The following is a 13,337-nucleotide window of genomic DNA, read 5'->3' on the forward strand; positions in this document are numbered from 1 at the left end:
GCAAGGTTGTTGTATCCAAAGTATTTGCAGCATAAAGCTGTGTCTTGAGATTCCTCCTTGCCCTTCACTTTCAGGTCAATCTCGAATTCAAGGGGGTCCAACATTAGAACTGCACGGCTAGGGTCTCTAAGTTCCAAGAGAGAATCCATCACAGATGCACACGCAGAAATAATGAGAGTCTAGCTCTGCAGACAAGATGGAATTGTTGGAGCAAAAGTTCAGAATTAGCAAGATGAAATGGAGAGCATGTTCTGTTAAGCAAATTTAAGAAAACGACGCCACTGCAAACCCGTGTGTCTCCTCAGCACGGACCAATCAAGCAGCCCTCGCCGCCGGCCTCCTCCCACAACCCAAACATTATTAGAAGCACCCACCCTTTGGATCACCCCACGACGGCGGCCGGTGACAACTGACCAAGACCTAGTCATCGCCATTATTTAGAAGCTAGAGCCAATTTACATAATGGTGCCTATGATTATCATGATGATTATGCCATTAGAGAGTTAAGGGCCTCAAATATTCGTCTAGGAAAATTTAATAACAAAAAGGAGATATAGGGGAAAAGTCGCCAAGCCCAGTAAAGGCTCTCCCATATTAGAGGAGCCTACCTCTGCAAATAGTTCGTTGTTTTGGTAATCTTATCTGCCTAAGTTGCGACCTCAAACTATAACTAATGCAAAGGAGCACCAAGGCATTTAAAAGTAAAGGACCCAGTTTACAGAGAATATGTTTGAGTGAAAAATAGAATGTTTGAAAAGTGCACTTACCTTTTTAAAGAAAAATCCAAATGCTTACCACCAAAATTTTGCGAAAAAAAGAATGAAGAAGACAAGGAGTATACCTCTACTCCTAGCAAAATTCTAGAGGCCTGTGCTGGTCTAGTCCTTCAGGCTACATGGGCTAATCCACCCTGGCGTATAATGTTATCCACAACTACAACCCTGTATCTTTTTATTCCCCTGTAAGGAGCATTTGTGTTGTTGGAATGACCGAGCTGGGAACCCAGGATTTGAAATTTGCTAGGCGTGGCCGCATGTGGTGAAATCATAGCAAGATCACCGGATGGAGCTCCTGTCCTTGAGAGCTCCCAAACCTTCCAGCATCCCCTGCATTGGCAACACCTGGAGCGCTGGACTTGAAGACCTTTGTCCAGGAAAAATGTTAAGACAAACTCGTTTTCTAGGCTAAGAGCAAAATGACCAGCTCTGCTGAATCATCTGAAACCACGGCAGGAAGGCAACGGAGACGTCACTTGCATCGCCTCATGTCACGGTCAGTTGGAAGACATTCGGCCTAAGATAACTTCACCCAGCAATGTCTTGTTCTCAAGCACACGCAGGAATACAAACACAAATACGGCCTTCCATGTTGGACTGAGGGAGACAATAGTCTTAAACAACGACAGCTCGACCTGTAGCTTTCGACTGAAAATTCCAATGGCTGACCGCAACCTTGTACCATCACAATATTATCTATCATCAACACAGCTTACGTAAGAACAAACCACTCTGGTGCAATCGAGACACCCTGCAGTGTTCTTGCTGCAGGCATGGCAAGAAGACCAAAAGCTACTTGCCAACGTCACTTTCCTGGGCTTGTGAAGCTACGAATAAAATCAGAGCACATAGATACTTTAAACATGTCGAGTGTCGAGTGGATATACATGCAGAATTTCAGAATATTATCAGGCGCAGTGAGTCAGAGAACACAAATATGGACATGTCATGCTGGTGGGCCAATGAAGGATATTAATAGAAAGAGTACGATAACTTTCACCGGAAAACAAGTTCCAAATAACACAATCAGGAACTTCTGATTCTTGATATGCACAGAAGATGCAGTGAAAATGCAATTATGTTTTTGAACCTGAATCCTGCAAACTGGCACTGCTCCAGGGACAGGACATGGGTGCAGTTTCGCCTGCCAGCACTAGTCAGTAAACCACAGGGCCAAACTTTCAGGAACATGTGTCAACTGAATCAATTATGTGAAGTAAAATTACTGATACAACAACACAGTGAACCAAATGCATAGATGATGTTACCCGGAGATCAAAGTGTGAATTGCTAGGCTTATCCAAATTCTCGGAACCAACAAAAAACCTGACCCATTCAGTCGATTATTTAAAAAACTGAACCACCAGATAGTGAATAGCTCAGGGTGTAATACTAAAATCAAACAGCCTTTTCTTGTCTTTGTTAAAAAGTACTTGAAATGTATTCAAGTAAAAAGGGTGGGCAACAGTTCAATTATGAATTAAATGCATTTGGCAAATCAAGACTGATTTCTTATGCATTGCTGGGACTTCCCAGTCATCTGTGTGAAAGCCACAACAGGTTCATAAATGGCTATTGAACATGGTACCTTCACCATAAAGCAAAATAGATCAAAGAAAATGATATACGGAGCAAGCAGCAAATGGTTAAATTGTTGGCATTATGAGCAAGAATGAAACACACCAACTTTATTAAATGTCCAAAGTTTGCAGCAAAAGAAGTGAAGCATAAGTGATATAAGACACGGAAAATAGATGGACAATGAAAAAAGAAGACATCTGTCCGCATTACCCATGCACATACAAGATGCATATCATGGGACTTTGGTAGCTTGTACAATGTTAAGTAGAATTTTGACAGATCATTCTCCATTGTACGTCTACAAGTACTGTATTATCTCGTTCAGGAGAAATGCTGAATTTTATATACTAATACACAAACTCTACCAGAGAAGAATAAAAGTTATCTCTTCTGTAGCCAGCAACTAATTGGCATGTCTTTCATCAGAAAATCCGGAAAGCAATCATCCAGAAAAATTTCACAGAAAATTGCAGGTCATGTAATCAACAGATTATCTGGAGAAACTTGAACCGAGTGAAAAAAAAACATTTCATAGATTAGAACCATGTACATAGCATGAAAACTTCCCATCACCTAAAGATACCCAATTCTACCAGAATCATACCCCCCAAACTAAACATCACACGACGAAGCACAAGCATCGCCCATCAGCCCAACTTATCATAAAACAGGATTCCCATGTACAGAATTAGCACTAACATTCCATGTTCTAATCAGCAAGAACTAGAATAATAACGGGATGGAGATGCTAGCCATCGCAAGAAGAAAGCGAAAGCTGGAAAAATCCGAAAAGTTGCTCCTATTTGCAGCTCCACCACGGCGCCAATCACCTCTGCACGAGGAAAAAGGCGCATGAAGAAAAGAAGCAACTTTAGGGGCAAGAAGTAGGAAAAACGCCAGTGAAACATCGATTTCTTACCTCCTCGATCTTGTACGAGTCCAGATTCACGTCGGCGAGAGACAATCCCGGGTACAGCATCTGCAATTCCAAGCAAAACCAAGCAGAATTGAGCACGGGGACCCAAAATCGCGCATCGGAAGGGGGGGGGGGGGGCGAGGCTGTATGTAATCCTTACGTCGAGCTGGCGCTGCACGGCGCGCGGGCGCTTCTTGGGCCGGCGCGGCGGGCGCGTGCCGCGGATGGCGGCGAAGTCCTCGGCGATCTCCTCCTTGGTCAGCGAGGCCGAGAAGCCCCTCTTGGGCGCCACCGCCGGCGGCGACGCGAGCGACTGGTGCGCCGCCGCCTTCCAAGCGCCCTCCGATCTCGACGCGAGCGGCGCGACGGTGGCGGAGCGGCGGGTGCGGAGGTTCCACGGGCGCGGCGGCTGCGACGCGCCCGTGGCGCCGGGGGAGCCCTGCTGGCCCTGGGGCTTCTCCTTCCCGGGCGACGGCGTCTGCGGGTGCGGCGGCGGGGACGCGGAGGCGCCGTCCTTGGAGCAGCGTAGCAGGCGGTGCGTGCCCCAGCTGAGCGTCGGGAAGGAGAAGTCGTGGAGTCGGGTGCGCGCGGCGGGAGCCGGGGCCGAGGGAGCCGGCGCCGGCGCGGTCTTGGCAGTGGCGTGGTGGTCGGAGTCGGAGGCGCCGGCCATGAGGACCATGAGAGGCGGCGAGGGTTGGGTGCAGGCGGGCGAGGCGAGGACGGAGGAGGAAGACGCAAGGGAAGGGAGGGGGTGAGGTTTTCAAAAAGGCGAAGGCAAGAGGAGAGAGAGAGGAGGAGGCGAGGGGAAGGAAGCCTTGCTGCTCCACCGGCTCGGCGGCTCCCGTGAATTCCCTGACGGGGATGGATGGTTGAGCGGCGCCGCGGTGGGGCGGTTTTCTGGTGCTCCGTCCCGCAATTTTGGTGGCGCGGCCGCGTGGTGACTGCGTCGCCTCTGCCAGGAAGAACTCTGCAAATGGGGGGAGCACGGCACCAGAGCCTGGGGGCTAGACTCTGATGTTATGATTAAGTCGGCTCTAATACTCCGGCAATGCAATTATGTTAATTAGCAAGATGACCCGCGTTAATAGCACGCGTAACTAGTTTTTTTATTTAATTCTTTAAAAAAATTACATTGACAGAAAAAATGTATTTGGTAATTTATTTATCTCTCTTTTGTTCTTGTTGAATACTACCGGCAGCTTTCTATGCATAGTTCATATCAATCATCAATTTTTATGTTGCTTTGTTCTTTATTATAGTTGTATATTTTAGTACTTTAACCTACAAAATCTAAATTTGAGGATTGAATTTAATTTTGGGTCATCTTAAATACGGATGCATACTGTACATATTTGTATTAATATAAAGTAATTTATAAGTAGTTATGAAATATATTTATATGTATGTGTTAGTTATGTTTGGCAACAATCTGTAACTTAGATGTTGGAGTTTGATTTGTGTCTTGCAATATTTTGATTATTATTTAGCGAAAATATATCTAGTGTAATTGTTAGAGCACTTGAGTAGCATCTAGCAGATATAGATCTAATTCATCATGAGAGCGAAATAAAAATGATCATGAATTAGACAAAAAAAAGTTATGTATATAGAGCCGTTTTGTAACCGTTCGGTAGAATCGCTTCTCCTATTTTTTTCATGAATATATGGAAGATGTCAAATATCCAACATGTCATGGCTATAGTTTAATATTTTTCTCACAATCTATAATATGATTTCGTAATAACATAACTTCCTATGAAATAACATAGTAGTGACTAATGATATTATTTATAGACTAATCAAATAAATTCACTTTTGTCCTTTTATTTTGCCCTCATTTTCTAATTTTACCTGCCTTCTTTTTCTATTCTCATTTTTCTACTTTCCTAACCCGTTCAACCTTGCTGCTTCTTTATCCTTTTCTCTTCTCTTTCTCTATATTTTTTTAGAGGTATAGATCACATTTGTGTTCTGTGTCTAGTATTTATTAATGTACTTATAGAAGATTAGACGGGGATAATAATGTTAAGAATTATTTATGCTATTTGATTCCTCACACGATGAAGTCCCTGATTTTTCCCATGCATCTATTTAGATTGAGCTAATAAATAGTCACATTTATTTGTAGGTTTGGGTGGTTTACTCTTTATCCCAGCGATTATTACTTGTATGGAACTATTTGTACGCCCACAGAATCATGAATCTTTGTTGACCACCATCAGATTAGTTTGTATAACTGAAGTTGTTTAGAAACATGCAACATTTATGATGATAATCCTTGTTTGGAGAAAACATTGGTTCTTCAGTGGATATTTCTCTCACATTGATTGGCCTGCGTATTCATTGGCCCACACTGACAATCATAAGGTGCCGATGGTCTTGCAATAGATTGCAATATCTGAAACTCTGCGCATCGTCATTATTTTTTTCATCCCTGTCTTGACATTTGGTTGCTCCAGTAGAATCCAGTGTGCTTCATGCAGCTGCACGTACTGCAGGACATTCTTGAGACTCGAAAAGTTGTGATTCGGAATCTTGGGCAAAGACTATGGTCGCGCCGTATGCAGGGCATTCCGAAGATTTTTTGGAAGCAATTATGTCTTTCTATAGTACAGATACAATAAAACTATAGTCGCGCTGTCACGCTTATGCTGCTGCCATATTTTTTTGCATCTTTAAGGAGGGTTAATGCGAGATATAGATGGTAACGTGAGTTCTTATGTCATGCAAACTCTTTATATAACTTTAATAGGATACAAACACTTTTGGGTAGTTTAGAATATTGCATCTTCATTAAATTGGACATGGACTCATTTTGCCAATTTAGACGGTTAGATCTTCATTAAATCGAATGCTGTAAATCCTATACACAAATACTATTTAGATCTTCATTAAATTGGAGTATTTATTAATTTTGTTTGGCATGAAACTCAAATTTTGGTTTTTATTATTGCATTTTACCTATACTATTTATTTAGCTATTTTGCTTTTTAATATGCTTCTTAATCACTACACACATCAACAATAATTTTTTTTTTTGCATTCTAGTTCTTGCATTTATCTATTTATTAGTCATATTTGATGCCAATTTTCTTATACTAATATTTTTTTTGTCGAGTGCTAATGCTAATTTTCTTAATTGGTTAACGTTGGAATTTCTAGACCATCTCAACGAACGTGGTAGCTTCTTTTAACACTCCTTAACAATATAATATAATTTTATACTTTTAATTTTTAATTTAGCTATTCGGCTAATATTAATTTTTTTTGTCGAGTGCTAATGCTAATTTTCTTAATTTATAATTCTAAATTTGCTTATTTAGTAATTATATTCAACATGGACTCTTTGGTTAAGCCCTAATTTCTTTATTTTTAAATTCCAAATTAAACTATTTACTAATGGTATTCGACATGGACTCTTTGTCATGTGCTTATTTTCCTTAATTTTTTAAATCTAAAATTAGCTATTTATTAATCGTATTTATATGAACTCTTAAGTTAGTTTGAACCGTTAGATCTTCATAAAATCCGACGGTACAAATCCTTCTCTTTTTTCAGATTAACGTGAGAATTTCTAGACCCTCTCGACGAACGTAGTGACTTCTTTTAACACTCCCTTAATAATATAATAGATGTACACACTTTTGCCTCATGCACTCATATTTATTGTTATCTCACCTCCTATTTTTCAAATCATATAGAAACATTTATATTACTATGTCAGTACTTTGTTGCTACTTGAATTCATTTTTACGATAATATTGTCAAGAGATGATGCACAAAGGATAGAGGCAATATAGCTGATGTATACGCGAGGAAGCAAAAATACAAACCTTTTAAAGATGATGTCTCTGAAAAATACAATAAATGCTAACGAAATACTTTGCGTTGATAAGCAATGTGATTGTCCACCGTGCATAGTTGGTGTTCATTAAGAAACTTTCACTAGCAATTCTTAATTTTCTTTTAAGAGTTTGCTGCCAACAAAATGAGCGATGAAAGCTAAATGCTCAGGGTTAAATTAAAACTTTAAAATTAACACCAGTTTATATTATGATAAATGTAAAACTAAAAGCACATGATTTTTTTGCGTGACAATGCCTCTGGAAAATACATGTCAGTCTTTTGAACTTTTATGTATTCTTTGTGGAAGCATTACTATAGCTAAATGACTATAGCAAAATATGTATTAATCGTTCATGTCGTCCTGTGAAATCTTATTATAGCAAACATGATAGTTCACTTGACACATGTATCAAGATTTGATAAAAGTGATCACCGAGTATAATAAGAGCAATGTATCATATGTATGCCATTAAAAATCAATATTGCTATGACCCTTTTTAAGGTGATATTTTCGAAAAAGAGAAAAATGTCAACGAAATACATTGTGTGATAGGCAACGTGGTCGATTGTCGTGCAGGGTACGTATTTTAGAAACTTTTCTGAAGCAAGTTTAATTTTTCTTTTCCGATCTTGCCACAAAAGAAAAACGAGATAGTACCAAGTTAGATTCTCAAGTCAAAAGTAACCACCAGCTCAATTTACAACAAATGTAGAACAATATACACATATTTTATATTGATGTGGCAGTGTTTATGCCGTAAATACATATTTCATCGTCCCAGCATTTACATCTTTTTCACGGGATGTAGCAAAATATTTTAGTTCATTCTGACATATGTACTAAGATGAGATAAATCGTCCCTGAGTACATCCATCTATCCGTAGAAGTAGCGACAGGCAAAAAAAAAAACTTTAGACCTCAATTTAATAACAAAAAAACTCTATCTCGTGCAAGTTACCGCAAATCCTTTTCCATTTCTTTCCTTTCCTTCTCAAAGATGAACTTTGAGCGGGACGCGTTCAGGAAGGAAAACCGTGGACTCAACCCTGCAGGCCCCGTCCGCCCCGTTGCCTGCACCGGCAGCCGCCGGATCGGAATCCAACGCTGTTCATGGCTCGATAACCGCAGCGTCATACGGTCGCCGTCGCAGCCGGTCACGGCCGATCGGCCAAGAAAAGCAGAAGCCTAGGCGGGGCCAAGCCGGCGAACAGGGACAGATGCAACCGAACCGCACTCGGCTCGGGCTCGACCCCAAACCCAACAAGGAGGAAACCGCGCGGCGCGGCGCGGCGTCTCCTCCCCTTCGCTCGCCTTCGTCGCAGCCTTGCGCTCCCCGCAAGCCGCCTCCTCCTGCTCCTCGGCGGCTCTCTCCTAATCCGATCGGAGGAGCGAAATTTAGCGAGAAATCGAGAGGAGCCCCAGACCCTGGCGCGCCATATATAGCCAGGCACATGCGATCGGCGAACCCAGTTGCTGCTGGGCTCTCTCCCCCGCGCGCGCGCACGCATTTGCCGCCTCTTTAATCCCCTCCCTCCTCCCTCTCGCTCGCCAATGGAGTCCTCGCCGGCTGCGGCCATGGCCCCGCCGCCGCCCGCTCCGTCGTCGCGGGCGAGGGACCCCCTCCTCTTCGGCAGCTTCGACCTCCCCGCCGGCTGGGGGTGCCGCAAGCCCATGGGCTTCGGTCGGGACATTGGCTCCCCCGCCGCGCCCGTGACCAGCGCAACCGACACTGGGGCCGAGAATAGCGGCTCCCGATCGCCGGCGAAAGGAGCCCCGGCGGCGCAGCACGCGCCCGCGCCGGAGGAGCCCCGGGAAGCTCCCCGGAGGCAGTGGAACCTGCGGGAGCGGACGTCCTGGCGGGATTACAGAGCGGAGGACGCGCGGCAGTCCAAGAAGCTCGGGAGCGTGGACGCCGGCGGCCAGAATAGCCGCGGGTTCTCGGTGGCCCTGACGCGGCAGGAGATCGAGGCGGACTTCCTCGCGATCACCGGCCGGAAGCCGCCGCGCCGGCCGAGGAAGCGGACCAAGAACGTCCAGCGCCAAATCGAGGTCCGTACTCCTCGCACGCAAACAGAGCAATGCCGATCTTGATTCCCTAACCGCGATCGCAAAATCTTCGTCCTGGTTCCTCGATTACTGACCACCCAGTTCGTGCTTCCTCTTCCTCGTGTGGCGCAGACGCTCTGCCCTGGGAGTTCGCTGATGGAGATGACCCGCGACCGGTACAAGGTGAACGAGGTATGCCTAAAAAAACTCCATCTTTGATACCCCTGGAATCTGTTTGTGAGGTTCTCGATCGAAAAGACGCCGGTTGATTCGACACGTTTGTGGTGCAGAAAGGGGGGTTCTGAATTGCACAAGCGCAAAGGAGGAGGACCGGAGCAGATGGATTTCCAACCGAGGAGCTTGATCGAGCAAATGGCTGGCTCATCAGAGTTGCTAAGAGAGATTTAGGGTTAATTGCCTCAGTCTGTCGGTAGTTATTCAGTTGATCATGTATGCCAAACCCTAACAGTACAAGTGTTGGTTAGGTTCTCTTTCTCTTAAACTGATTAGGGGTTTACCTATGGCCTATGGGTGGGTATCCATCAAGCCTGATTCTCCCGTTCTTTGGCCCAAGCACGAGCGCCAATTCTGCAGGAGAAGAATCACAAATCTCTGATTTCTGTCAGCAGGAGATGCTGTTGCAGATTCTTCGTTCATCCGCCATCACTCCCGGGTGCCATGTAATCTTGGGTATTGATTTCAGCCCAGTACCTTTTGCGCTGCGTCTTGATTTTCACCGTGTAGTTCAGTTCGTAGCAGGACCTGCTCTGTTTTAGAAAAAAAAAAACAGGCAGCATTTGCCCTGCTCCATTTCAACGAAACAAAGCAACGTGTTTCACCGCTTACAGAGACCTGCCAACGCAGCAACAAGAAGTCTAGCCCACAGGCAGACGCGCACGAACATAGTGGCAGCTTACAGAAGCAAAGCAAAAGGCTTCTCAAACAGCACAAGACCTGTTCTGTTCAGCAGCCAATTCATTTCCTCGAAAGACAGGCACCGGAACAGAATACTCTTATCTCCTCCCCTTTTCTTGCAAGAGTCCTGTCGCTTACGCGGTTTGTTTGACATTGATCCATCTGCTTCAAGATAAAAGAGGAACTGTATGCCCATTTTGGGATGGTCAGAAAATTCCATCCAGACGCATTAGGCTCGACGAGTGGTTCATCAGAATCGCGTGCTGGGACTCGAGTTCAGTAGGCGGCCACGAAGATTGGGAAAACGAAAAGCAGTTTCCAAGGAGAGGGGAGAGAGGGGAACGGAGAGAAATGTGTGACGCTAGAGCACCATGATTTCCCAATCATTAATCCGGCGTACTGGGATGTTTGTTCCCTCAGTTAGCCACTGCTGAAAGCGACCCGTTAAACAATGAGAATGAGAATGATCCTCCTGGAGTACTATCTTGTCATCATCCTAAAAAGATACGAGTAGTATATATTACTTCCTACATTTTTCCTAAAAAAATTACACTGCACAAATAAACCATTGTAACACTGATCTCTGTTGGTCTTTTAGCCAGACTGGTGAAAAGGCCTCGGCCACTCTATGACTCATGACCAAAATGTGTCCTTGTAAGTTAACAGACCATTTCTTTGTGTCTTTATATCAAGCAATGGCCATGATCAGCTAGCAACCACTAGTACTTCACCTGCTAATGGGTGGGTTGAAATAGATTTTATGAGTTGGATTTTGATGTGGAGTGTGTTTGGCTAGATTAAAATAAATTGTATTAAGTAATGGGGTGGGACGAATAAGGTTTTATGTAAATACGGGTTGGAGTGGGTTGAAATGAATATTTTATGCAAAACAGTATGACTATGCATAAATATCGATCCCATGTTGAGAATCGGATCCTGAACTTAAAACTCATGCGCTCACACCATAAAATTTTATTGAAATTGGCTAAAATTTGTTGAAGATGACACAATATGATTGACAGCTACTCTGTGCAAAGCAGTGTGGTTAGACGTGAGCCCCGCGTGAAGAGCCGGACCCTAGCAATAAAACTTTACGCTCACACTATAAAATTTTATAGAAATAGACTGAAATTTGTTGGAGATTTTTTTTGGTTAAAGAGAGTTTTATTAATTAGATAAAAGGATTACAATCGTTCTTGAGTAGATCATGAAATTTGTTGGTGTAACGAACATGGCACCATTTATGCCATTTCGAGTGATTTTGGTGATCGAATGACAATGCAATTAATGGGACTAATGGTTTTGTTAAGTGAATATTTTTAAATCCCAGGGATGAAGTAAAAAAGCCATACAAAGCAAAACACGAAGAAAGAACTCAAAGAAATGCTGAATTGGACGAGTTCTACTGAAATCAGTAGCACCGGAAGAACCGATGCCTAAAGCATCGGTGCATCCGATGGTTGTCAGAAGATCTGACGCCCTGCTTTGGTGCAAAACTGAGCGCCTCTAGAGATCAAGTGAAGAAAGAAGTGAAGCACCGGTTGAACCGACAGTGTCAAGTAAAGTATCAGTGCAATCAACGTACTATGTTCCAGAGACGTTGTCAAGCGTGCAACAGCCAAGCTTTCAGCACCGGATGAACCGATGCCTCGCCGGAGCAAGCGTCGGTGCAATGACGTCAATAAGGTGCAACGACTATCTGCGGATCAAGTGTCACCGGAAGAACCGACGCCTAAGCATCGGTTCAACCGATGGTTCCTGAAGTTGCTGCGGCCGTGTCAGAGAAGCCAACGGTTAGTTCAGAGCACAGAGTGACCGGAAGAACCGATCCCTCTGCACCGGAAGTTTCGATGCCTGCGCAGAAAGATGCCAACGGCTACAAACGGCTAGTTCGACTTGGAGGCCTATATATATGTGCTCTCCCGGCCATTTGAAGATTGCTGGAGTTGCTGGACATCCTACACACCCCAAGAACACCTCCAAGCCATCCAAGAGCATAAAGATCAAATCCTTAGTCCTTAGCACAAGCTTTGTGAGTGTTAGTGCAAGGTTAGCTCTTGAGTGAGTGATCAAACAAGGTTTAGATACTTGTGCTGTGGTTCTATCTTGGTGCGCCGGCCATCCTTGAAGCCTTAGTGGCTCGTCGTCAAGTCAACGACCCTCTGGCTTGGTGTGGAGCGGCGTCGACGACATTGTGCGGGGGACGGAGACCCCTCCTTCGGGGGCAATCTCCCTTAGTGAAGATCGGGATCAATGTGACCATGATTGTGTTCACGGAAGAGACTTGATTGCCGGGAAGCGATACTCTTCGTGAGTGCTTCAACAACGTGGACGTAAGGGCGTCTTTGTGGCAATCTGAACCACGGGATAAATCCTCATGTCGAGAGTTCGCTTTCTCTCATCCTTCTCCTTTAGCTTCTGCATTTCATATTGCAACTTATGTGCCTTTACTTCCTTAGTGTAGTATTTTGCTAGGATTGGCTATAGGTTGCAAAACTCTTTTGGGATGAGGGTTTCACACTATGGTGAACCGTAATTGCACATCTAAATAGCTTGATTTAGTTTAAGTTTTGTGCAAACTAGTTAGAGCCATATGTTAAGGTTTTAATAGTGCCTAATTCACCCCATCCCCCTCTTAGGCTAGAGCACCCGATCGCTTTCAATTGGTATCAGAGCCGGGACTCACTTCTCTCACAAAGAAAGCCAATCCCATTGGCAAATTTGTGTTTACCGGCTCATTAGATCGGTAGGCTTCACCGCCTAGTGAGTTAGCTCTTAGGGGGAAAGGATGGATCCTTTTAGACCCGCTCCACGGTTCGACGACACGGGCTTCCAACGTTGGAAGGTTTTGATGCAAGCCCATCTCCAAGCGATAGGGCTAAACGTTTGGAGAGTAGTGAGTGAAGGGGTGAAAAATAATGGTCAACAAAAAAACAATATGATGTCACCGCTAAATGCATAATCTTGTCTTCTCTTAGTGACAATATGTTCAATCGTGTTTATTCTTGTGCAAATGCTAAAGAGCTATGGAAGACTATCATTGAGAACCATGAGGGCACGGAGGATGTTGCCAACAAAAGATATCATGTTCTCATTGATAAGCTTAATAGTTTTAAGCAACTTGATGATGAGAATGCCGAATCAATGTACTCACGCTTGAACACTCTTGTGAATGAAGACTTGGAACTCATTCGTAAGATCCTTAGGTGTGAAGCAAATTGAAGACTTGGAACTCATTCGTAAGATCCTTCACTAA

At 44.0% G+C, this 13,337-nt stretch overlaps 2 protein-coding genes across 2 annotated transcripts; one reads left to right on the forward strand and one right to left on the reverse strand.

Moving 5' to 3' along the window:
* Positions 1 to 2,861: 2,861 nt before the first annotated feature.
* Positions 2,862 to 4,194, reverse strand: LOC120664722. The gene is made up of 3 exons (XM_039944027.1): positions 3,434 to 4,194; positions 3,277 to 3,336; positions 2,862 to 3,189 (listed from the first exon to the last, which is right to left on the reverse strand). Exons 1-3 carry the CDS (start codon positions 3,950 to 3,952, stop codon positions 3,184 to 3,186), a joined length of 585 nt encoding a protein of 194 aa, XP_039799961.1. The 5' UTR covers positions 3,953 to 4,194; the 3' UTR covers positions 2,862 to 3,183.
* Positions 4,195 to 8,376: 4,182 nt separating this feature from the next.
* On the forward strand, positions 8,377 to 9,687 carry LOC120667393. The gene is made up of 3 exons (XM_039947475.1): positions 8,377 to 9,169; positions 9,299 to 9,358; positions 9,457 to 9,687. The coding sequence occupies exons 1-3, from the start codon at positions 8,672 to 8,674 to the stop codon at positions 9,469 to 9,471; spliced, it is 573 nt and encodes a 190-aa protein (XP_039803409.1). The 5' UTR covers positions 8,377 to 8,671; the 3' UTR covers positions 9,472 to 9,687.
* Positions 9,688 to 13,337: the final 3,650 nt, after the last annotated feature.

This window comes from Panicum virgatum, chromosome 3N, assembly GCF_016808335.1.
Source record: "Panicum virgatum strain AP13 chromosome 3N, P.virgatum_v5, whole genome shotgun sequence".
Taxonomy (NCBI): domain Eukaryota; kingdom Viridiplantae; phylum Streptophyta; class Magnoliopsida; order Poales; family Poaceae; genus Panicum; species Panicum virgatum.